This window comes from Pygocentrus nattereri, chromosome 20 (genome assembly GCF_015220715.1).
Source record: "Pygocentrus nattereri isolate fPygNat1 chromosome 20, fPygNat1.pri, whole genome shotgun sequence".
In the NCBI taxonomy this organism is placed as follows: domain Eukaryota; kingdom Metazoa; phylum Chordata; class Actinopteri; order Characiformes; family Serrasalmidae; genus Pygocentrus; species Pygocentrus nattereri.
Window position 1 is genome coordinate 24,825,731 of NC_051230.1, and position 25,935 is coordinate 24,851,665.

General features: G+C 39.9%; 1 protein-coding gene across 1 annotated transcript; it reads right to left on the bottom strand.

Moving 5' to 3' along the window:
• Window positions 1-18,992: 18,992 nt before the first annotated feature.
• LOC108443173 (C2 calcium-dependent domain-containing protein 6-like) lies at window positions 18,993-25,681 on the bottom strand. The gene is made up of 5 exons (XM_037531652.1): window positions 25,649-25,681; window positions 25,485-25,553; window positions 25,281-25,369; window positions 24,644-25,018; window positions 18,993-21,087 (listed from the first exon to the last, which is right to left on the bottom strand). The coding sequence occupies exons 1-4, from the start codon at window positions 25,655-25,657 to the stop codon at window positions 24,901-24,903; spliced, it is 285 nt and encodes a 94-aa protein (XP_037387549.1). The 5' UTR covers window positions 25,658-25,681; the 3' UTR covers window positions 18,993-21,087; window positions 24,644-24,900.
• Between the last annotated feature and the right edge of the window lie 254 nt (window positions 25,682-25,935).

Here is a 25,935-nt window from a genome sequence, read left to right on the forward strand (position 1 = left end):
AAATCGGACACTTTGGAACTCAACCGACACAGATTTTAATCAAACTTTGTGTGCCTTTTTAGTGGCAAGGTAGAACTCCAAAACTGCATTTGCATGAATCTGCCACTAATATTTCAGAGGTTGTTCATGACATTGCAAGCTAGGTGTGGAAAAGATACTGACCATTTAAATTTTTTTTTTTTTTATATTCAGATTTTAGTATTTTAATATCTCATAATTTATACTCGGCTAACTGTTGAGTTCAATGTTGTTTGTGTACTCTGTAGAGCCAGAAAAGAGCTTTCAAACAGCATCAAAACCATCTGTTTGTAATTTAAATTGACATAATCAAGGTTGAATGTGTAGTGCCCTACCCTCTTACTTAAAACATTCTTAGTCCATTTCTCCCTTTATATTAGTGGCAGATTTATGCAAATGCAGTTCTGGGGTTCTACATTGCCACTAAAAAGGCACACAAAGTTTGATTAAAATCCGTGTTGGTCGGGCCCCAAAGTGTCTGATTTCACATGAAATGACCCACCATTGTCTGTCCGGCACTGTTAACGCAGGGGAGTTGTAAAGAAATAGAAGCCCTGCACTCAGCAGCTTACCGATTTTGGGCCTTTTTTTGAACAATCACCAATGTTTTGGGACAATGTTGCCGCCGATTTCTTCCGTTTTCGCTCCTTGTCTTCTTTTTTACCCATTTTCTCAAGTAACTTAATCCCCTGATTCTTATTCTTTCCACTAGCTAACAACAGAAATGGGGGAATTACCGCCACCTACTGGGGGCTGGGTGGGGGGATCGAACGAACCCTTCGATCCCCCCTGGCTACGGGCCTGAGTTTCAATGGATCTTTACTGCTCTGTTTATCAAAGTTGCTGGAAGAAATGTATTTGTAAAACCAGGCTTGTACGCACTAATATATACACACACACATTTTCTAAGCACACCAGCTCATTCACACAGGAGAAAAGCCCTATCACTGCTTAGAGTGTGTCAAGATCTTTACTCTACAGAGTACTCTCCAAAAACACCAGCATATTTATACAGAGTTAAACCACATCACTGCTCAGTCTATGGAAAGACCTTTAGTCAACAAAGTAATCTCCAACGACACCAGCGCATCCACACAGGAGAGAAGCACTGTCACTGCTCAGAGTGTGTTTTTTTATCTACTTTTACTTTTAATTATCAAAGTCATCTCCAACTACATCAGCAGATTCACACAGGAGTTAAACCATATTACTGCTCAGAGTGTGGGAAGAGTTTCACTCAACAGAACAATCTCCAACAACACCAGTGCATTCACACAGGAGAAAAAAACCATATTACTGCTCAGAGTAAGGGAAGAGTTTTAATCGACATAGTAACCTTCAAGAACACCAGCTCATTCATACAGGAGAGAAGCCGTATCACTGCTCAGAGTGTGGGAAGACTTTCAGACATTCAAAAACTGTGAAGACACACAAGTATACTAAGAGCAGTGGTGGAAACAGGCAGTAATGATATATTGTAATGTAACTAAAACAACATTCTGAAGGTGAAAGTACGGAGAGAACACTGCTACTTTACTGTTTTAGAGGGGAGAAAACTATTGTTGGTTTTTAGCTTTTTCTAAAATATAAGCAAGTTGCTGCTGTTGAGACAGAAGAAGGAGAAGGAAAAAACATGTGCAAAAGTCAATTAAACCAGACATCTTTCTTTTGGTCCGTTCATCATGAAATTTACAGACAATGTAAAAGGCAACGGGAATTTACAAATTATGTCAGAAAACAAAGGTTTTTTTCAGACAGCAGTGAAATGTATTTTCCTGTGCTGAACATCAAGTCAAGGCTATGACCCACATACCCAGTGGGAAGGTGTGATGCTTTATATTCCCCAACTCAGCTCCCAAAGAGGCATGTTCTGCAGCAGTCACTAAGATTATCATTTTTAATATTCTGTAAAGGCAATTGATAAGCTCTACATTTAATGATTAGTAGTTGTTCGCTTTCTAATTTAACTAATATTGTGTTTCTGTTGTAATGATGGATGTCAACCCATTTTTTTTGTCTAAAGGTTATTATAAATAAAAGGAGAAGGTGAGACAGCAACAATTTTGGACTGTTTAGGTTGTTCATTTTTCACCTACCAAGATTCTTACAACTTCTATTAATTTACTTGTAATATTAATTAGGATTTTCTTAATTTATGAACGTGAGTAGTCTTTGTTAATCCTGCTAATGTAATTATCACTTGTGCCAAGCTAATGTTAGCACAAAGCTACATGAATGTTTTTCTTCATCTGTTTCCACATGATTTATTACTACTTGTGGCAATTAAACTTTTTTCAGCATCCTTTGCTTTATACATTGTGGTTTTTCAATGAAGTAGGTATTTTAGCTTTAAACCTTATTAAGCTGTCTGTCTTTTGAACTGGTGGTAAAGCAGTCACATGATTAAGGTGCTGGGAGACTGTTGTTTTGTGTGGGGTAATTACTAGTGTTTATTAAATCAAAGCATTGTTGATTATAAGGTCTGTAATGAAAAAGCCTAGACGGGACAGACGCCTGTTTATGTTTAGCAACAACAATTATTTGTAAAATGCAAAATTGTGTTTTGTTCATCTAGCTTTAAAACAGAATAGACACTTTTCACATTTCCATATTTAATATAGCTGAAACCACCTTAGTAGAAAATATTACAGTGGCCAGTGAATGAGAATGCAGACAAAGTCTTTATAATGTGTCTGATATGGAGAATTTGCTTATTTTAATGTCTTATTTAAAGTTTTTACTCAATTTTTCTATTAAACATGTTCATTTGGTAGAGCTGTTTTCATTTTCAGGGAGAAACAAACTTGACAATGTCTGCAATCCTTTCTTTATAGCTTAACTTCAAAGTTAAGGCCCTGTCCAATGTGTGCTAAAAAAAGCATCTTGTTAAGATCTTCTTAACTGGGAATGGGAGTGTTCAGTGTGATGCTAGTCTACCATTTAAGAATTATCTTTGTGTTAAGACGCTTTAGGGAAACCCAGCCAGGGTTAGATAGCTGTCTATTGTTAATTCGGAAGTAGCTAAAGTAGTTATACCTTGTTGTCTTTTGACGTTACATGATTTTTTTTTACATTCCCCCTGTTGAACAATAATGTTGTTTTTTGTTCAGTGTTGTAAATGGTGAATTCAGTGTTGCTATGTAAGCTAACCAACTTGACAGTGTTTAATTACTGAGACTTGTAAACATTTTAAAAATGCAACTGTAATGAATTACATGCCTTTGTGTAGGTAATCCAGATTAATCACAAATTCATTTTGTTTTTTAATTTGTTAAAATTTTACCCCAGTGAATGATTTTACATGCAGTGAGGTTATATTAAGAAGAGTGGACACAATATGCTTCATAAACATTTACTTGCTTAATTTATTTTTAGTGGGCCACTCCTTTGCTGCATTCATAAAATGTTTAGCGCATGCCTCAGCTCATGATGTCTCTTCCCTGTTTTCAAGAGAATCAAAGAATGTGAATACAGTTGTGGACCATTTGCAAGAACATTGTGAAAAAGAGGATGAAGCAGAGATTTGCTTCCAGGTTCTGTTTCAAATCACTGCTCTTAAATAGCAGTGAAGTTACATTCTAGTGCTGGTGTGCTGTTAAGGTAACTGCAGCATCATTTATGGTGGACCAGAAAAGTCTGAGCCTTATATTTACAAAATTCTATCACTTTGGTCAGGAAAAACACTAAAAGTAATTTATTTGTATGTTTGTCAGTATAAAGGTTTGAGAAAATAAATCACAGATTCTTGTTTTCATTGCATTTTATAAAATATGCAAACTTCTCTGGAAATTGGAAGAGTACATATATTTATTATGTCCTTACAAGCAAATCATGTTCTTAAAAGTTCTTAACAGAAAAACAAAAGCTCAGAGATCAATATAAACAGTTTTTACAAACACAGACTAAATGCATTTTCCAACATACCAAAGAATCAGACTAGTTTTACATTCAAGCTACAACGTTAATGTAACTGAAAAATCATAAAAATTTCCTTCTCTGAATTTATATTTAATTTTTATTTAAGCTTAATGTTTAGATCATTGTTTAAATTGTTTAATGTCATTACGCTAACTGTAAGATTTGTAGTAATACTCATTTATTTTGTAGTAATACTCTGATTTTATTGTTGCGGTTTGAGTGGAAACAAATGGCTTAAACTTATGAAATGTTCAATGGAAAATTATTCAGTCAGGACAGTTTTCTCTGGAGTATCTACATAGACACAGACAAGCTCTCCCATTGGTTAGAACTTCAGGAGCTGGACAGAAGGCTTAAGACAGTTTACAATTAATGCACCAATTTTATGGGAGAAAGCATTGCTGTAGGCCATCTGGAAAGTCCTAGAGATGTTACTGACTGAATATGAATGGTCGCTAAATCATAAGAGCCGTTTAGCACCATTTGATCAAGTCAAGTCAAGAGGCTTTCGTTGTCATTCTATCTATATACAAGTAGACAGTGGAGTGAAATTACATTCTTCCAGGAACAACACGATTACAACACATTAAAACAAACAGCTTGTCTGTATTCTAAAATATAAGACCATATCAATTCAAATTAAATATATTTTAATGCGTATAAGGGTTTTAATTTGTAACATGTAATTTCACATAAATTAAGACATTTTAATGACCCACAGGTACCCATGTAAGGGACATTTCTCTACCCCACAGGGTCATTTTATCAGAATGAACAGAAAGTGCACGACAAACATGTCACATTATGTATTATTAGTCATATTAGTCAGTTGAATAAGATGATTCAAGTCATATTGGGTGCAAAAAATCGCTTAGGCCAGTAATTACAGAACTTCTATCTTTTATCATTAAGAAACACTGAGTTAAAAACAATTAATAAACTTCATGAAGATCAATACTGCACCAGAAGCAGTATATCAACACTCTGCTACTCTATAAGTTTTGGGGATTTGGGGACCCCTCTGGGGGGGCGGCACGGTGGCGTGGTGGGTAGTGCTGTCGCCACAGTCCAAAGACATGCAGTCTGGCCAATTGGACATGCTACATTGCCCCTAGGTGTGAGTGTGTGAGTGACTGTCTGTGTCTGTCTGTCTGCCCTGCGATGGACTGGCGACCTGTCCAGGGTGTGTCCAGTCTTCCGCCCGAAGACTGCTGGGATAGGCTCCAGCACCCCCCCCCGCGACCCTGACGGAGAAGCGGCTTAGAAAATGGATGAATGGAGGGATGGATGGATGGGGACCCCTCTGGTGGAAGTGTGTAACTGCATGCAGCATGTGAAAGAACATTCTTCAAGGATTCAAGGATTCAAGGATTCAAGGAGATTTTATTGTCATTCGCATCGCATGGTACATGAGGTGGAACGAAATTAAGATCTCATGGTCCAGTTTACACCCAAGAGCTGTTATTAAAATAGATAAATAAATAGAAAGTACACAAGAGAGGGAGAGTAGGAAGTTAGCAGCAATATGAAGTCCAGAGTGCAAGTTTGCTATAGCAGCATGATATTGGCTTAGAGCAGTGGATAAAGTGTCTAGATAAAGTGTCTCAGTGCGGTTTAAAGTGACAGTGCCTGTAACAGTACTTGTTCTTGTAAGTGTCAGTTGGAATTTAGGAGCCTTACAGCTTCTGGTATGAAGCTGTTTCTGAGTCTGGTTGTTTTGCACTTGATGCTCCGCAGCCTCCTGCCTGAGGGGAGCGGGACAAAAAGTGCATGTGCTGGGAGGGTGGGATCCTTCCTGATGCAGGTAGCCCTTTTCCTGCATCTGGAGGTGTAAATGTCTGTGGTGCTGGGGAGGCTGACTCCAGCAATCCTCTGTGCAGCCTTCACCACCCTCTGCAGTGCTTTCCTATCTGCAGCAGAGCAGCTTCCATGCCACACGTTGATGCTGGAGCACACGACGCTCTCCACCACACATCTGTAGAAAGAGGTGAGGACTGGCCTCTCGAGTCCAGCTCGTCTCAGCCTCCTGAGGAAGTAGAGCCGCTGATGTGCCTTCCTGACCAGAGTGGAAGTGTTGTTGCTCCAGGTGAGGTTGCTGCTCAGGTGCACACCCAAGTACCTGTAGCTGTCGACCACTTCCACCTCAGAACCTCCAATGTGCAGAGGGAGGTGGTCATGATGGCCCCTTCTGAAGTCCACAATCATCTCCTTCGTCTTCTTTACGTTGATGCAGAGGTTGTTTTCTCTGCACCAACCCTCCAGGTGTTCCACCTCCTGCCTGTAGTTGGACTCATCTCTGTTTGTGATGCATCCAACCACTGCTGTGTCGTCCGCAAACTTCACAATATGACAGCCTGGATGGATAGGTGAGCAGTCATATGGAAGCAGTGTAAACAGGAGGGGGCTCAACACACAGCCCTGAGGGGAGCCAGTGCTGAGGGTTATGGTGGGGGAGGAGATGTTGTGGATCCTCACAGACTGCGGCCTGTTGGTCAGGAAGTCTAGGACCCAGTTGCACATGGAAGAGCTCAGTCCAAGTGAGGAGAGTTTTGTTATCAGGGTCTGAGGAATCATGGTGTTGAAAGCAGATGTGAAGTAGGAGATGGCATCCTCTGTGGATCGATTCCTCCTGTACGCATACTGGTGTGGATCCACAGTGACGTTGATGGTGGCTTTGATGTGGGTCTGAACCAGTCTTTCAAAGCACTTTGTTACTATCGGCGTGAGGGCCACTGGCCGGTAGTCATTTAGACCCGTCACTGCAGAGCTCTTGGGGACCGGGATGATGGTGGCAGTCTTCATGCAAGAGGGGACTGCTGCCTGGATGAGGGAGGCGTTAAAGATGTCCGCCAGGACGTCCGAGAGCTGGTCGGCGCAGTCTCTTAGCATTCTTAATGGGAGCTTAAACACAGCCACTGTTTCACCGTCTCCGTTATATCTCCTGTCACACAGGAACATAACTGCTGATCTGACTGCAAGAATCCAGTTCTGTTTAAAACTTTGTACCCTTTGTAAATAGCACCCTGGACTCCTCTCAGTGGGGGTGTACCAGGCACGGCCTACTGGGCCAAGATCTTGGGGTCGTCCTAGGACCTGCTGGAGGAAGTATATCTCCAAGTTGGCCTGGGAGCGGCTTGGGGTCTCCGGGAAAGGGCGGGGTCATCTGGGATTCTCTGCTGTCCCTACTATGACTCCATCTGAATTAAGTGGTTAACGATGATGATGATGATGAAAGGAAACTAATTTCCATGATTATCTGTGTTTACACTGCATCTCCATAAAAACTGGCGCTGCAAGAGCTCTTCTCACTGGGCTTCTTTCACAAACGGTTTTTATAACAAAACAACCACTTATGTAGTTTTCACGTTTCTGACAGTCACCAGTCTTCTTATTTGGAATTGGTTCTTAGGTAAAAACAGAATCTACATACACTTTCTCAAGAACACATTTAAGAACAAACTTAGGAAAATGTTGGTTAATGAGGCTCAGTGTTACTGGAGACTTTACCAATGCAAGCTTCAAAAGAGCCCCACAGTCTGACTCCTCCTGTTAAATCAAGGTATGGAGCAAAAAGCAGTTCTGTAAGAGATTGGGATCTGATCAAAGGGATCCATCTCAGCTCTGCAGGACTGTTTTTAGACCACAAACTGGATAATGTCCCCTAGCAACATTGTGTAATAGTTTACATTATAAAAGTATTATTTATTTTCTTGAAAAAAAAGATAAATTATAAAATTATTTATATTTATATAAAAAATTACATGAGGCAACTAACTAAGTGGCTGGGTTCCCGTACGCTGTGCATTCTTAAGTATAAAATACCAAATTAGCACAAATTAGAATAATGAAAAGATGTTTTATACCAGAAACAGTACCAGAGGACGTACTGAGAAAAGTCAGGATGTCACGCTTCCCTCCCATCACACAATTACTACTTCCCAGCCTCCAGACTCCACCCCACTTGATCACATGACCCCAGATCTACCTCATGTGACTCCACTGTTCCTCTTCACCTGATTACTGATTCAACTCATCTGTTATGCACACTACATATACACCCCCTCCCTCAGTTTCTTGGCACTTTGTTATACAGGGCCCTACTGAGTCTTCCAGTCTTGGTTTACTTTTCTGTGACCAGTGCTTGTTTGATTTTGACCTTGTCTTTTTGCCTAGCCCTCTTAGTATTGCTGGTATTTCTGCCTTGATCATTTCTGGATTTCTGGACTTTCCTTATGGTTACTGTCAGCCATGGAGTCCTGCACTTCTGCTCTGTATCCTGAGTACAAAAAAAAATCCAAAAGAGGAGGTCGAAACAGAAATGCCAACATACAAAAAAGGCATGGCAAAAGACAAGATTTCTGCACTGTTTTCTGGACTTCCCTTATGGTTACCATTTTCTTGGTTTGGCTTTGGACTGGCCAACCTTGATTTTGGAATCTCCTTTAGCTAATAAACCTATTTTACTTCAGTTTGGTCTGCAACTGTCTGAATTCTGTCTGAACCTGACACACAAACTGCCGTTTAATCAATTTAATTTAAATTTTTTTCCAGCATTTTCCAGTTTGTCACAGTAGTTATCTTAATGTAGATTGAATTTCTACAGCTCAGTCCAAATCTCCAGTACCCCGAATTTCCTTCTTCCACCAAAGGCCATCTGCATGACCTGCAGCTTTTGATACAATACATTTTATATGCAATTTTAATTCTGTTGGCCATTACAAAAAAAGTTATGCGACTACATCAGGACACACAGAAAGACTCAGTGGGTCATTTCAGTTGAGGTTAATTGCCGTTTACTGGAGTGACTTGTTCTACTGCTCATAAAACCATGAGAATCCAAACTTGTTATGCCTGAAAAAGGTTTTAAGTGAAAAAACATTAAAATTTTAATCTTGATTGTTCTTTTTACACTATAAAGATCTGAAAAAAAGGTGTTATTATTATCATAGTCCTGTTTAAGCGGGATGCTAAAGCCATTTTCTGCATTAATGTAATGAAACGAAAGGGACCCAGTGTAGCTAATAAGACACAAAGCTACAGTTTAGAACATGCTACTTGAAAAATGACCACTTGTGGAAACTCCAGGAAAATACCAGTTAGTACATGTAATAAGATGAATTAGACAGCTGAGTAAAGGTGGATTACCACGTCTGATCTTCTTCCCTTAAAAGTGTATTGAAGTTGTTAAACTTGAGGAACAGTGGTGGTAGCAGCTTCACTCTGTCTCTTTGTTTACCAACTTTGAAACCATCCTGGGTAAAAAAAAACTCCTTTCTGTCTGATTTACTGTGTGTACTTTTATTGTGTAAATCCAATAAAACAGTTAACATAAATAAAGCAGTATTAGTAGTATTATTTATATGAAATGCGTGTCTGTGGTTGTTTTAAAGCCAGCATTTTACACATCACCTCAGAACAAGACTGACAGAACAATAAACACAAAACATCTGTTTATGACCAATATAAATGGCTTTTGCAGTTTTAATATCAATTCTGAGGGTCTTAATGGTGTTCAGATCCATTTATAGTAAACTTACCTTCAAAGTATGCAGTTCCTTCTCTCTATGTAGAAGAACATTCAGAGCATTTTCTCCTTTGTTTGGGATGTTTTGGAGAGTGAAGATTGTAAAGGCGAAGATCTTCTGCAAAACCAACTGTTAAAAAATAATGAACGTCTTTAAGCCATGACTGTAATGTTTAATGGAGCTGAAGGTGGGATTGAGTGAGAGTAGAAAGTGAAGGAGGAGTGGAGTTCAATAACTAGTTTGTAAGTACTACCTACAGGTATGATACACCTTTCTCTACATCCATTTCTATCCATCATGAAGTTTTTTTACACAGTTTAAAGGACCGCCATCGTGTTCAAATTTTTTTGGACAGCAGCGAGTTATTGAAAGTAAAGAAAAATCCTCCAGTATAGCATCTTTTTGGAGATACCAGATTTTGTTCTGACAGTGACATGAAATATCTGTAGATGTTGTGACATACTGTCTGCTCTAGATGACAAACTATACGGTGGTTGGATAGTGTAGTGGGTAACATCTTTGCCTTCTACGCTGAAGACTGGGGTTCAATCCCCGACCAGGGCAAGCACCCTACACTAAACCAATAAGGATCCTTGGCCAAGACTCCTAACACCACCTTGGCCTACTTGTGTAAAATGATCAAATTGTAAGTCGCTCTGGATAAGAGCGTCAGCCATAAATGTAAATCTCCTCCCAGACCTGGACTAAAGCATCCGCCAACTCCTGGACAGTCTGTGGTGCAACGTGGCGTTGATGGACAGAGTGAGACATGATGTCCCAGATGTGTTCAATCAGATTCAGGTCTGGGGAACGGGCGGGCCAGTCCATAGCTTCAATGCCTTCATCTTGCAGGAACTGCTGACACACTCCAGCCACATGAGGTCTAGCATTGTCCTGCATTAGGAAGAACCCAGGGCCAACCGCACCAGCATATGGTCTCACAAGGGGTCTGAGGATCTCATCTTGGTACCTAATGGCAGTCAGGCTACCTCTGGCGAGCACATGGAGGGCTGTGCGGCCCTCCAAAGAAATGCCACCCCACACCATTACTGACCCACTGCCAAACTGCTGAAGGATGTTGCAGGCAGCAGATCGCTCTCCACGGCGTCTCCAGACTCCGTCACGTGCTTAGTGTGAACCTGCTTTCATCTGTGAAGGGCACAGGGCGCCAGTGGCAAATTTGCCAATCCTGGTGTTCTCCGGCAAATGCCAACCCCCATCTGTGGACGTCAGGCCCTCATACCATCCTCAAGGAGTCAGTTTCTGTGTCTGCACTGTTTGCGCAGACACATGCACATTTGTGGCCTGCTGGAGGTCATTTTGCAGGGCTCTGGCAGTGCTCCTCCTGTTCCTCCTTGCACAAAAGCGGAGGTAGTGGTCCTCCTGCTGGGTTGTTGCCCTCCTACTGCCTCCTCCATGTCTCCTAGTGTACTGGCCTGTCTCCTGGTAGCGCCTCCAGCCTCTGGACACTACGTTGACAGACACAGCAAACCTTCTTGCCACAGCTCGCACTGATGTGCCATCCTGGATGGGCTGCACTACCTGAGCCACTTGTGTGGGTTGTAGAGTCCATCTCATGCTACCACGAGTGTGAAAGCACCACCAACATCAGCCAGAAAGTACAGGTACTGAGAAGTGGTCTGTGCTCCCCACCTGCAGAACCACTCCTTTATTGAGTGTGTCTTGCTAATTGCCAATATTTTCCACCTGTTGTCTATTCCATTTGCACAACAGCATGTGAAATTGATTGTCAATCAGTGTTGCTTCCTAAGTGGACAGTTTGATTTCACAGAACTTTGATTTACTTGGAGTTATATAGTGTTGTTTAAGCATTCCCTTTATTTTTTTGAGCAGTGTATATTGCTCCTTAAATAGATATCAACTGGTCTACCCTACCTAGCACATACCAGTCATTCACCTTTGCAGGGGGAAACAATAATAACCAGCAATAATAACTTATGAAATAAATACAAAATCAAAGAAAAGCTTGATCACAATGGATCCTTGAACCATAAGCTAAAACACACAAAATGAACAAGATCAAATGAGAGAAAAAAAAACACTTCTAACTATATTAACTATATGAACCCCATTAACCGAAATCAGAGAGGCGAAATCAGTGTATCAGGGCAGTGAGTATTCAGCTGAGTCTGTACTGGATCCGCCTGAGAGCAGGTCCCTTTGTAGATCACTTCAAATCCAGATGAAAGGAGAGATCTGCAGTGTTTCACTGAACATCAGATGAAGATCAGAGAACTGCAGGGAAACCTGGTGATTTAGTTCTAACCCCTTCGAATCTGCACTCAGTCTGAACACTTGGGCTGACAGTCTGATGAGGTGAATTCAGTGCGCAGTAGCTTTAGCTCACATACAGCGATATTCATATTTCAGCTCTTTAACCACCTCATAATTCAGTGGATCCAGTGGTGTTAGAGAGGAGAATGTTCTCAGGAATAAACGGGCTCTGAACATTCATGTTTAACACAGGGGACGATAGAGGCGATTTTTCTGAAACGCTGTTCATTCTGGCCCGTAGAGAAATGGAGACCCGGAATTCCTTATGTTGGGCAAAACAACATGGCGCCGACTACAGTCGTGACGACACCTCTAGTATAAAATGCCGGAGTTGTGAGGCTGGCGGGAGCAGCAGTGTGGACGGTGGCTCGTGAGCGAGTGGTCCAGCTAATTGACTCTAATTGTGGCGTTTTGGCGACAGAGCTGCTGACCGTCCTGAGTAAAGACTGGCGAAGCGCTGCTGGAGCGACTCCTTAAAGGGGCGGCCTGGGGCGATAACCGGACGCCGCGCCGGGGCTGTGCAGGGTTATTCCTGGACTACTAAAACGCCAGGTCAGTTTGTTCCTTTTTAGGGTTTTGATCAGTCAGCCTGGCCTCTTTTGTGGATGTTTATTTTATTTAAACTTAATAAAATAGGTGAACATTTTAAATCGGGCAATGTTATTAACATTTTTTTTTACAATCCTGTTAAAACTTTGTCTTTTCTGAAATTCTGTAAAGCTGCTTTATGACAACATCCGTTGTAAAAAGCGCTATACAAATAAATTTGATTTGATTATTAATTAAACCTGGAAGCCTTTTTAGAGTTGTGTGCTTGTGGTAAAGAAATATAATCCCTGTTATACTTGTGTAATTCTGTACCCTGTTTTGTTCGGGTTCCCTGTGATCAACGCATCAACGCTGGAAAGGTGCAGTGTAATGAGCGTTTCATATGTTTGTGCAGTTGTTTGCTTTTGTTGTATTGAGCTATGTGCTGTGTAGGTTTTCTAGAAGTTTTAGAAGTTATTACTGCTTTTGTGTTCTTTTAATTCTAGATTTTATGTCTGGCCTTTTTGCCCTACTTGTGTAATTCTGAACTGAATTGAAATGTCTAAAGTCTGAAATGTGTAATAGAATCTATGTGGGTTTGGTTTTATTTTTTGTGGGTGCATAGTAATTTAGCCTTGTGATTGCCAGACCCTACTGGCTCAACAAAGGTGGTGGCAAGGCTAACATTACATACAGCCTCAGTTCAGATCATGCTACTTGAAGAAAAAAATGTTCCTTACGCTCCTCTAGTGGAAACTACAGGAGAATAACAGTTAATAAATGTAAGATCTATTTAGACAGCTGAGTAAAGATGGTTTAACCTGTCTCATCATCTTCTTCCTGTAAAAGCATATTAAAGCTGTTAAAATGGAGGAACAGTGGTGGTGGTCACAGCTTCAGTTTACCAGATGCGAGACTCTCCTGAGGTAAAAAAAATCTGTCTGGTTTACTCTGTAATCTGATTAATATTCATTCAGTTCATAGAAAGTTAACTATAAAAATAAAGCCGCGTTGGAGCATTTTTACATTCTTATACGAAATGCATTTCTTCTGTGGTTGTTCGAGTGGTCTGCCATTTTACACATGACACAGAACAAGACTGACAGAACAATGAAACAGCCGTTTATAACCAATAAAAACAAGTTTTCCAGCTTTAAGATCAATTCTGAGGGTCTTAATGATGTTCAGATCCTCCATTTATAGTAAACCTACCTTCAAAGTCGAGATTTTGGATCTTTTCTGTCTAGAAGAACAGACGGACCATTTTCTCGTGTGAATGTTTTGGAGAGTGAAAATGAAGATCTTCTGCATCTGTTAACCAACTGTTAATAACACTGATAACACTATGTAACACAAGTTTTGTTCCCAGCATTTTAATGTTATATTCCAATTCCTTATGTCTAAAACAAATTAAAAATTGCTTACATTCATCATAAACTTCGCTTTTGTGACCACGGCAACGAAAATGATGAATTTTCATTATAGAAACAGACGATTTTGCATCTCATTTATACAGTCAGACTAAGAACACTATAGGCATTGCAAATTTACACAGATTACCAAAAACTGTTCAGAAGTGTGTGGTTTTCCGAGATTTACGACTATACTGCAAATCAGATTCACGAATCAATCCCCAAATATAGTCGCCCATCATGTTCTCGTTATATTGTCCTTGGTAACGGCATTCAAAGTTCATAATGTCCTGGTGGAAGCACTCGCCTTGCTCCTCTGAATAAGCTCCCATGTTCTCTTTGAACGTATCAAGATGAGCATCAAGGATATGGATTTTGAGTGACATCCTGCAGCCCATTGCAGCATAGTTCTTTATCAGAGTCTGGACCAGTTGTACATAGTTTTCATCTTTATGATTGCCTAGGAAGCCGCGAACCACTGCGACAAAACTGTTCCAAGCCGCTCTCTCCTTCCTATTCAGCTTCTTGGGAAATTCACTGCACTCTATGATCTTCTTGATTTGTGGTCCGACGAAGACACCAGCTTTGATCTTTGCTTCAGACAGCTTAGGGAAAAGATCTTGGAGGTAATTGAAAGCTCTCAACTCCTTATCTGGAGCCCTGACAAATTGTTTTATGAGCCCCAACTTGATGTGTAGTGGTGGCATCAGCACCTTGCGTGGGTCCACCAGTGGCTCCCACTTTACATTGTTCTTCCCCACAGTGAACTCTGTCTGCTGAGGCCAGTCCCGCCTGTGGTAGTGCGCTTTAGTATCCCGGCTGTCCCAAAGGCAAATAAAGCAAGGATACTTAGTAAAACCACCTTGGAGGCCCATCAGGAATGACACCATTTTGAAATCTCCAATAACTTCCCAGCCATACTCATCATACTTCAAGGCACCTAGCAACATCTTGACACTGGTGTATTCCTCTTTCAGGTGCACCGAGTGAGCTACAGGAAGAGATGGGTACTTGTTCCCATTGTGAAGCAGCACGGCTTTGAGGCTCTTGAATGAGCTGTCTATGAAGAGACGCCACTCATTCGGGTTACAGGTGATACCTACCGGCCACATTTTTGCAGAAGCACAGTCCGTTTTGATGACTGAAGAAGGTGGAAAAAACTTGGTGACGCTTCCTCTGACCTGTGACTTGGACGCTTTCATCTAATAAGTTCCATTGCTTGAGCCTTGATTGCGTTGGACTTGGTGAGACCAAGGTCTCTGATCAGATCGTTGAGGTCTTTTTGGTTAGGGTAGTATGGCTTCTGCTCCTCATCTGCACATGAAGAGAAATCGTGATCTTCAACATCTTTCTGGGTGTCTGACCTGCTGCTTTCTTCTGAAGGTGGTGTTGCTCTGTCTGGAGGTGTTGGTACAGGAAGTTCAGGGCAGTGTGATACTGGGGCAATAGATGAAGGAATGTCAGGATACGTTACAGGCGTTGCATTTTTGCCAGTGCAACATTTGGAAGGGTCCACCGTGCAGAAGTAGCAATTTGTCTTTATAAAATGGCCACATACATAGCAAAATGCGTCTGCTGGATGTATGCAACCTCTTGATGCCATCTAAATTGACTAAGTTGCTGTGTACTGTAAGGAAAAAGGATGTCTCTCCAAACTCGATAAAAATGGTCAATCTTTATTCCATGCAGTATCAAAGTACAAGAGTGTACTGAGGATTCAGCAGAGCAAGACTGATCACCCGGTAGCAGAGTAACACACAATATATACATTTGAAAGTAGTGGTCCTTCCTAAGCTCCTCCTGTAATGGGTGTGGTGTGAAGTGTGAATACTGTCGTTATCAGAATCTGAATAGAGAATGAATTCACACCTCTCTGTCTAGGTCAATTCCCCTTTGTCTGTGATGGCTGTTGCCCACTTACTATGCAATCCCAATCAATTAGATCATGTCTCTCCGTCTCTCAGGAAGGGCTATAGTGGCCCTATATAACTGTAGTTATACAGCTACCTACAATTCTGTACAGTCCCAGAAAGTTCTAGATAATTCTGGACAGTTCTAGAAACTTCTTGATAGTTCTCACAATTCCAGAAGCTTCTTAAGTATCTTGAAATATGGCGAATATCCTTAAAAATAGATCAATTTCAAAATATCATTGTGCTGACCACAAAAGCAAAGTTTACAGGGAATAATAACTTTTTTCTATTCATTTAGGGTACAAACAATCAGGAAAACACACTTAACAACTGGGAACATAATTTTTTTTGAAAATTGTTACATGGCGTAATAATCATGAACTAATAGAGACTGTAGTGAGTTTAATGGAGCTGAAGGTGGGATTGTGAGTGAGAGTAGAAATTGAAGGATTGGAGTTAAATAACTAGTTTGCAAATATGACCAAGTATGAAGCACCTTTCTCTACATCCAGCCTCCACTGATAAAATAATGCCTTATTAAACAGTGCCACCTGCTGGACTAAAACACTACAATTTGTTTTTTACAATTATTGAAAACCTTTAAGTTGACTTTCAAAACTCTTCACACCTTAACAGAAGCATTCAACTCAGCACAGCAGTTCATTTTATACCCACAATGCTCTACAGCTATAAAAACAAGCCTCTTAATACTTTAATTCCATCAGAATGTCAACATGAGTTCTTACAGCAGGTAAACTCCAGATCAGTCTCAACCTTTTCCACCTCCAGGCCCACTTGTTTGTGGCATGAAGGCCCACAAGAACACTCACCTTTTTACTTAATTTTTAGGATTTTTTTTTAGTACAGTGTCCAATCCTGCAAGATGTAATGTGCAACAGTGGACATTAAAACATCAACAGGATGGTAGCAAATTATGTAGAATGTTCCTAAAAGTTTGTTCATAATTTTGCAGGTGGGCTGCTGAAACAGCAGAGGAAGAATATCTGGTTTCAAGTCAAGAGGCAAATCTTTTGTGCTGTGTTTTGCAGACCTCCTTTCACTGTTTTCTGTTTGGAAACATTTTATAGTTTATCATTAAGTCAGTAATTATTTTATTGCAACTTGCCATTGCAGGTCCTGTATGGACCACTGGGATCCCCTCAGTATGAGCCTCAGGGTGTTTCAAGCCCACAGTGATTTAAGAAACCTTGCTCCAGATCAGCGCACAGTCACCTCAGTAACTCTGTTGGCCTTAATCAAATCAGCGCATTAACAAACCCTCAATGACAGTGTTAAAGCAGGGAAAACGTCAGGAGCAGGATTCAGAACCTGTGTTAACTAAACAGCACAGTACAGCACAGTAATTTCATAACTTTTTAATAAACATCAGCAAACTATAAAAATGGAAGTGTCTCATTTATACAGAGTACTAAAGAATAAGTCATTATCAACATCTTGTAACAAATCATAGAAAAACAGTTGTCTCATAGTAACTTGACCTGAAAAGGCAGAAACGCTTCTAATGCAAGCTAAAGTAAAGAGAGATTGCAAGTAATTCTGGATCATTTCGGTCCTTTCCTCATGAATTTTTTAGTGTGAAGGCCTGCTGTCATGTTCAAATGACTTAAAGTAAAGTAAGAAAAACCCTCCTCCTGTATAGTATCTTTTTGGAGATACCCATTTTTGTTCTGACAGTCACATGAAGCATCTGTAGGTGTTGACATACTGTCTGCTCTAAATTATAAACTATACTGTACTGTCAGACTGTTCCCATGGGTTAGCAGTCCTGTAGCACTAGGTTTGAAAATCCTGTAATAAAGTTGTAAAAGGTCTGGCTGCACATGACGCATCACCCCTCATTTAGGTAGGATATTTTGGTAACTCTCGTTCTAGAAACATTAAATGGAATATTTCTGCAAAGTGTTTTAAACTTTTGTGGTTTAAATACTCCAATTGTGTATTTTCCTGTATTGTCAATGACTAGCATTCTCACATAATGCTACTTTTAAATTGTCAGCTATATGTAACTGTGCAGGTTAGATGCTACAGCAGATGCAGCAAGCACCCAGTAAAGAAAACTGCTGTAACAGATCCTAAATTCAGTGTCCCAAACATGGCCTTACAGGGTGAGAAGATAATGCTTCTCTGGGCCTGATCTCATTGAAGATGGACTAAAGTGGTCCAATAAATCAAAAATTTTTATTCTTTTTGGAACTCCTAGCCATGCTCTCTGGGTTAAAGAGGAAAGGTCCCAAACAGTTTGAGTGCACAGTTTAGTATGGGGCTGCATTAGTGCACGTGGCATGGGTGACTTCTGGAGTTTTGTGGGGGGGTTTTTTAAATGTAAAATAACAGAAAAACAATTTGATGTGTTGATATGATGGCAATGAAATATTAATTACCTAATTTTATTTATTGTTACTTTTTTTTCAAAAACTGGATTAGTAGAATAGAAGAAAATGAAAAGTGCATTAATAAATATTACTCTTACAATTACAAATTTGAATGTTAAGGATTTGTGGCTACTTCTGGGAGTAGTTTCATGGATCACCACCTAACCCCCTTCATATCCAGCGAGCTCTGGCTCTTGTCAGGATTTCTGATTAAATATGTCCTTATAAAAAGGACATATAAAAAGGGAGGGGTGATAAACTCACCCCAGGGAGGGTATAAAGAAGGATGCTTTGTAACATATCTTTGCATTTTGGTTGTCCGGGAACCATCTTGTCACTTAAAGCTCAATAAATGAAGAAAGGCCTTTTCCTTCCTTCAAGAAAGAACTCGACTGAAGTTTGTTTTTCCTTTTTCCTTTACTTTTGTAAGAATGCTTTTTAACCTTTTTCATTTTTAATCCTATTTGCTTAAGAGAACAAACTAAATTTAAAACTTAACCTAGAATTAATTAGTAGTAACATAACACATGTCCAGACTTGGGGCTGAGGCTGGAGTGCTCTTAGTCCCGACACTCTTGTCATTCTTTCTTCTCTCTTTCACACTTATCCACACTCCATGTGCCCCCCTTTATACACTGTGATATATTTAGTACTACTGGATGTTTCAATTAATAAATTCATTAAAGCTGGGTTTCCATCCATTTCTTTTTGTTATGAAATCTGCATTAAAAAATATCTGCTCTCACATCAGATAAAAACTCCAACAGCACTGCTGTGTCTAACCCACTCATGCCAGCACAACACACACTAATACACCACCACCACATCAGTGTTACTGCAGTGCTGAGAATGATCCACCACCCAAATACTTCCTGCTCTGTGAGGGTCCATGGAGGTCCTGACCACTGAAGAACAGGGTAAAAGGATGCTAACAATGTATGCATTGAAACAGATGGACTATATATAGAAAGTGGAGCTGATAAAATGGACAATGAGCATAGGAACAAGGAAGTGGTCGTAATGTTACGCCTGATAAGTGTATGCACGTCCCGGGGATACGAAAGGCCCAGGAGGGGACCTTTTGTTCATCATCCATTTGATCACTGCCATCTGTAGTTTTATTGTAGATTCTTATATTCTGAGAACCTTTTGATCATTACTTTTTACAGATTTTGCTCTGCTTTGTTAGCACTAACAAAAGTGACAGGCCTGCATGGCATTTCTCCAAGAAAGAACACATTTCTTACATGCAGCACTGTTTGACTTTTAAGGAAACATTATTTGATAGATAAATTGGCAAATATTCAGATCTAGCACTATGTAGTTGGCCAACTGAAATGCCTGTAGCTAACAATGATGATTAGATATCCTGAACCTTCTTAGCTTGTGCCTGCATTATTCAATGTGTTAAGTGTTTTGGTCTTTAGTGTTAATGTTTTGCATAAGTCTCCTTTTCATAACATAACTTTATCTAACAATAAAGGCTCAATTATTTATAGTATAGCACTATATGAGAATGTCTTGTACACATGCATTATCACCATATAAACAATTATAGTAATAAGGCAACTTCATCACACCACAAACAAATTTACAGAGCGTACATTTCTTTCCCTTTCCATGTTCTGAACCATACGATGATCATCTGACACAGAACTCTGTCTCCAGCATGAGGCTGGGAAGGGTATATCTTCAAAGGTCTGTTGCATGCAGTCACACAAATGCTGATTTTTCCTTACAATGCTATGCAGCAATGTAAAACGGACACACACAAGCCATGGTTCTGAAGACTCATTTTCAGGCAATTTATACAGACTTTACAATTGCATCCATATTGTCAGAATGTAGTTCTGCTGTAGTTCCCTACAGCAGAATGTCTGCCTAATTTTCAAAGAATTCAGTTCTATGGTTCTGGAGTATCAGCACCAAATTTCAGGGCAGTTTTAGGTTATAATCTCTTATAAAAGCACTCAAAAAGGACAGAAAACTGTTAACACTGAAGTGGAAGAGCATTCTAAGTGTGGTGGGTTAACCGTACGTAATCAACTGAGTTATATTTTACAATTGGGTGTATAATGTGAGTCCTGGGATGGTGTTTTGTTTATACTCATTACTGCCTGTTTCTACAACTGCTCTTAGTGCACGTGTGTGTCTTAAAAGCATTTGAATTCCTGAAACCACACTCTGAGCAGCGGTGGTGTGTTTTGAACTTACTCTGTAGAGTAAAAAACTTTAAACAGCAATACAGCTTCTTTCCTGTGTGAATTTGCTGGTGTCGCTGGAGGGTACTTTGTCGATTTAAAACTCTTCTCACAGTCTGAGCAGTGATATGGCTTCTTTCCTGTGTGAATGAGCTGGTGTTGTTGGAGATGAATCTGTTGAGTAAAATTCCTCCCACACTCTGAGCAGTAATACGGCTTTTCCCCAGTGTGAATGCGCTGGTGTTGTTGGAGAATACATTGTCGATTAAAACCTTTTCCACATTGTGAGCAATGAAACAGTTTCTCTCCTGTGTGAATGCGCTGGTGTGTTTTCAGATTACTCTGTTGAGTAAAACTCTTGCTACACTCCAAGCAGTGATATGGTTTAACTCCTGTGTGAATGCGCTGGTGCTGTTGGAAAGAACTCTGCTGAGTAAAACTCTTCCCACACTCAGAGCAGTGATGTGGTTTAACTCCTGTGTGAATATGCTGGTGTCGTTGGAGAGTAATCTGTAGAGTAAAACTGTTTCCACACTCTGAGCAGTTATGAGTTCTGTACAGTGATACGTAAAATGAACTCTGTACAGTGATACGGCTTCTTTCCTGTGTGAATACGCAGGTGGTGTTGGAGATTGCCCTGTCGATCAAAACTCTTTCCACACTCTGAGCAGTTATGAGTTCTGTCCTTGCTGCATTTCTGTGTTTCTCTGTGAGATGTCTTTGTGTGGAGGGCTCCAGATGGCATTTGCTGAGTACAGGAGTGTCTTCTGGAAGCCATATTCTTATATTTAATCTGTTTCAGCAGCTTAACATTACTTAAATTTGAGTGGTGTAAGAAAGTCAGTGGTAGGATCAGAAGACTAGAAGCAGGATGCCATTCATTTCTGGAAGAAGAAAAAAGAAACAGAAAATCCAAAGTCATTGTGAAATACAACAAAAGTAGTTTTATCTAAATCATTAATGCCCTGATTTACATCAACTGGCAAAAAAGTGTAAATAAAGGAAATCCTAAACATCCATCTTATATCCCTCTCAATTACTCAAACTCAACAGACGCACAGACCAATGAAGTAAGGTAGTCGTTCTTTAGTTGTTTGTCAGGCCCATATTAGAAACTTCAGGCCTAAGTTGGATTTCTCTATGGCAAAAATGAATGGGATTTTGTGAAGTGGCATTAAGAAATGAAAGGACAACTACTGAAGTCAAGATGAGATCTGGAAGACTAAGAAAAATCTGAAGAAAAAAAAACAGCCGGTAGACTGGTCAAGTAAGCAAAGCAAAACACCTGTATGCCAAAGCCTAGGACTAGGAAACTAACTACACTCTTAAAAAAGACGATTCGTCAAGCGTTGTTTTGTAGATAAAGGGATTCTATATATAACTAAACACTCAACCCTTTGCATGACGAAAGGGTTCTTTGCATTGTGAAATCAATTTGTAGCAGTTCTTCAGATTGACGTAGAATGGGTTGTAGATTGTTCCAAATAGAACCTTTTTGAAAAGGGTTCTATATAAAACCGCTTTGAAATCACTTTACTATCCTGGTAAATCATTCACTATAAACACCATAAAACGCTCTGCGTTAGGGCGCAGTCGGTAAACATTACTGAGATGGCGCGTTCGGACGGGACTAAAACCACTGACGAACGCCGGTAATAATCATATTACCCCACCTCCACATGTAAAAGTCCCGTCCTGACAACGAGCACATTAACACGATCAATAATTAAGGAGCTGACTTACTTAATAACACTAACACACAAAACAACAGACGCACTGAAGATAAGCCAAGAATCCCAGTCTTGATCTAAAGGACATGCCTTAAACCCAACTAGGAAAATATTAATGCTCTTTGTCTCAGAGTGAATGAAGAACAGTGAGTGCCAAAGTGTCGGACAGCTTCCTACCTCCAACAATTCAGCTCTGGATTCTGTTCCTCCAACAACACTGTGTGAGCGCGGAGGCATGGACAGCTGACCACAACCATAGATACAACTATGACCACAACACAATCTTCTGCTTCTTTAGTGCAGTTGGACAGAGTTTTAGGTATAGAACTGGCGTCATCTCCTGGTCTGAAGCAGAATCATGCAATCACGAAAACAGGCGGACCGGTAGGTATTCAGGCAATACCCGCCTCATGCGCTGTGATTGAATAACAGCATAGCTGCCTGGACACTAACCCAGGTCCTGAAGATCTAGTTTCTAGTTCCAACCACAATGTAAGATGCAGGTTATAACTAAACTGCAGATCTCCAGGAGGAGGATTCGTGACCATAGTGCTATGACAAGGGTGCCCAGTCCTGTTGGTGATCCACCTCCCTGCAGAGTTTAGCTCCAACCCTAATCTAACACACCGGATCTGAGTAAACAAGGCCTTCAGGGGCATCTGACTATATGAGTCAGGTCTGTAGGATCCAAACTCTCCAGGGTGGTAGATCTCCAGGACCAAGACTGAGCACCCCTGGTTTATGATATATGCTCTTTAGTTACATGCAGCATCTTAATACAAAGTAGAAATAAAAAATATTATGTGCTGACACATTTTTCAAAATTGAATCATCTCATCTGAACAGGAGGATATAATAACAGCTTTATCAGACTAATATAATACATAAGTACATCCTAACATCCTCTAATTTTAAAAAGAACCTTTTATACCAATGATGTCAGAATTTTTATCTGTCGTGTAGTTAGCTAACATTACTGGACAGTGTCATTAACATTAACAACATCTAAATAATGTTAATCAAAGTTGTGGGAATGTTTTCTGTTAGCTAGGTAGTTAGCATTGAGTGGCTTTACAGACAAATTTAAACTTTTGGAGGCATGAATTGTAAAATTTTTAGTATATTCATGATAGCTAGTCAGCTAGTAAATGTCTTTGCTGGCCCACTCTACAGTTTTACCTCAGTGAATGATGTTAGGACAGAGCCAGTTTAAGCAGAGCCTGAACACTTTCTATTTCTACCTTTATATGAAAACCATGACGGCACCGGCAAGCAAGAAGATGAATGAAAAATTAAATGGTTTCTTAGTTTGTCTGGGACCTTCTTTTAATTTTGGAAAGTTGAAGGATGCACTCTATTACACAATTCCAAGAAAACTTGCATGCGTCTTTCAGTTTTTTTACACCAAGCTGCGCCTTGAACTGTAGGGCTAAGAGCTGATTTGTGGGAGAATTGATTATCTGATGTCATAGATGTTAGCAGAGAGGTTACATGAAGCTTTTCATTTCACTATATAGATTTCACAATCTGACTTAAAAAATAAAAGTATGAAGACTAGATAATCCAATGGTCCCAGTTTTATTCTGTCCACACTAATAAGCAGGGGTGCAACTACATACTTTCTGAGGTGGATGCAAACATATTATCGGCGCCCCCCCCAAAACCCCGCCCCTTAACTTAAAGTGACTGAAAAAAATTAAAATTAAAATCAAATATTTAAGCAGGCAAGCTAAAATAAGGAACTTTATAAACAGAATACAAATTAAATGGTAAGAGCAAAAAACAAGCAATGAGGATTTAATTAAGAAGAAATAAAATAATTCAGAATAAACTAAGTGGACAGGCTAAAATGTAACGCAATAAAATGGAGATTAATAATTAGAATAATAAAATATAAGCACAAAGAAAGAGGGTTAAAACACCAAGTTTATATAAAAAAGTAAATTATGGAAATAAAATAAACAGTAAAACAGAATAAATAAAAGGAAGAAATAAATGAAATAAAAAGGTAAAAGGCGAAAAGTATGGAATAAAATAAATAAAAAGGTAAAACAGAAAATTAAATAAATAAAAGGACAAAATAAATAAAAATGTAAAGGAAAACTCAACTAAAACAGTTACAGGCTGAATGTGTCTGAATGTGGCTAGAAACTAAGAGTTTAAGATGATTTAGTGCCACCAGCGAGCTGAGCTTTAGACCAGGCTGCCACGGTTAGGATATTAACTAGAATGTTGACTAGCTAGGTTAGCTAGCTAAACAGGCTACTATAAAGAGCTATGGCTTGACTAATGTCACTCGTTTTGAAGTTAAACCGAGAAAATAACCAGTTCAGGGTTAATAAGGTCGTAGCTGGAGAACCAAGTTTAGCTTTAACGATAGCTTGCTGCCTCACTGCTATCATTCATCTGGCTGGCTGGGTAATATTAATATGGCTAGCCTTAGCTAGCACAGTAACATACATCTTAAAACTGAACAGGCGATCTCTTCTGATTGTGTGAATCTATTCCCGATGAAGTGCGGGATCTTTGGGGAAACTATGGAAGGTTTGACCTCTATTAGATTCCTTTATTTTTGAATAAGTGCATTTGGGAACGCAGCAGTGAGGCAGCTTTGCTAGAACCCAGTGGTCCAACGCTACTTTCGTACCCTACAGTCTAGTTTTGGTAGACAAAGGTGACGTAGGTGAATAAAGCGTATAAACTGACCAACCTGCTGTCTTTCAACCACTTTGAGAAGCTTTTCTTCATCCCTACAACATCTTTTTCTCTCTCCCTCTTCCGTTCCCTATGGGGCGCGTTCTCAAGCGCCTGTGTTTGGGAGCAAATGACAGGAGGGTAGGGGACGGAGTGGATGGGCGCCTGATTAGTGCTGTGCTGTTTTTTGATGTGTATTATCAGACTTGAACAAACAGCTCTTACAGAAAATGCAGACTAGAAATAATTTTCCGGCATCGTTTTGGCGCCCCTCTAGTGCAGCGCCCATATGCGCCGCATACGCTGCATACCCCCTTTTTGCGCCACTGCTTGCAGCATCACAGAGGGAATGAAGTCCAGTCGGGTCCGTGCGGAGGGGGTGATCACATTACTGAGAGAGAAAGACAGACACATTTGTCAGTTTGTCTATATGGATACTACTACTACTACTACTACTACTACTACTACTACTACTGTTAATAACTAGTTTGTTAACAAAAACTAGCAACATAACAGTTACTAACTGAGTTAGAACAGTGTTTTACAGCAGCTTTGAATGTGTCTTATGCAATTAAATGTTAAAGCTGGAAAAATACATTTTCTATAACTATGTAAGCATTATTTTAAAAAAGAAATATAGGTGTAAATCTTACCATAATGGATCTCGGGCTTCATTAGGAGGGCAGCAGGGAAAGAGAGATTTCTCTACCAGACTCTCAATGGTACTTCCTGCATGTTTGATCTACAGGGAGAGAAAACGCAACATGCTCATCACCATCTTTATTACTATAAGCAATGACACGGCTGCTACACTTATACAGATAACAGTACAATCTACATCTGTTCTGGACACATACCTGATGAGAATATCCATATCCCATTGAGCCGTATGAGAACGCCAGATCTGCGTCCAGCTTGCAGACTTTCTGAAAACATAAGAAATAAAATCATATATCTCTCTCTCTCTTTCACACAAGCAGGAAATAAAATAAGATAATTTTTACTAATGGTAAGACATTACCTTCTGCATGAGCCTCAAATTAAACTGATGACTCAATGAATATTTCTGTGAGAAAAGAGAGAAAAAAAAAAGGTTAAGTTTTCATTTTTGGTAATCAGTGACACTGAGTGGCTTAAATAAAACCTTTATAGAGGTAGAAGGAGAACGTATCTTACCTTAAGGATTTCCTGCAGCATGATGGTGTCTCTGCCAATGAGTACGGGGTGGTTAAATCAGGATCCACCATAATCAGTTCCACCACCACCAAACTCGACTGCTGGACACCGCAAATGTCTTCCTTCTGGATC

Coding starts and splice junctions, on each gene's coding strand:
- LOC108443173 (XM_037531652.1), bottom strand. Junction 25,370..25,484: donor GATATGGATATTCTCATCAG/GTATGTGTCCAG, acceptor CTCTCCCTGTAG/ATCAAACATGCAGGAAGTAC. Junction 25,019..25,280: donor GAAGCCCGAGATCCATTATG/GTAAGATTTACA, acceptor TTTCTCTCTCAG/TAATGTGATCACCCCCTCCG.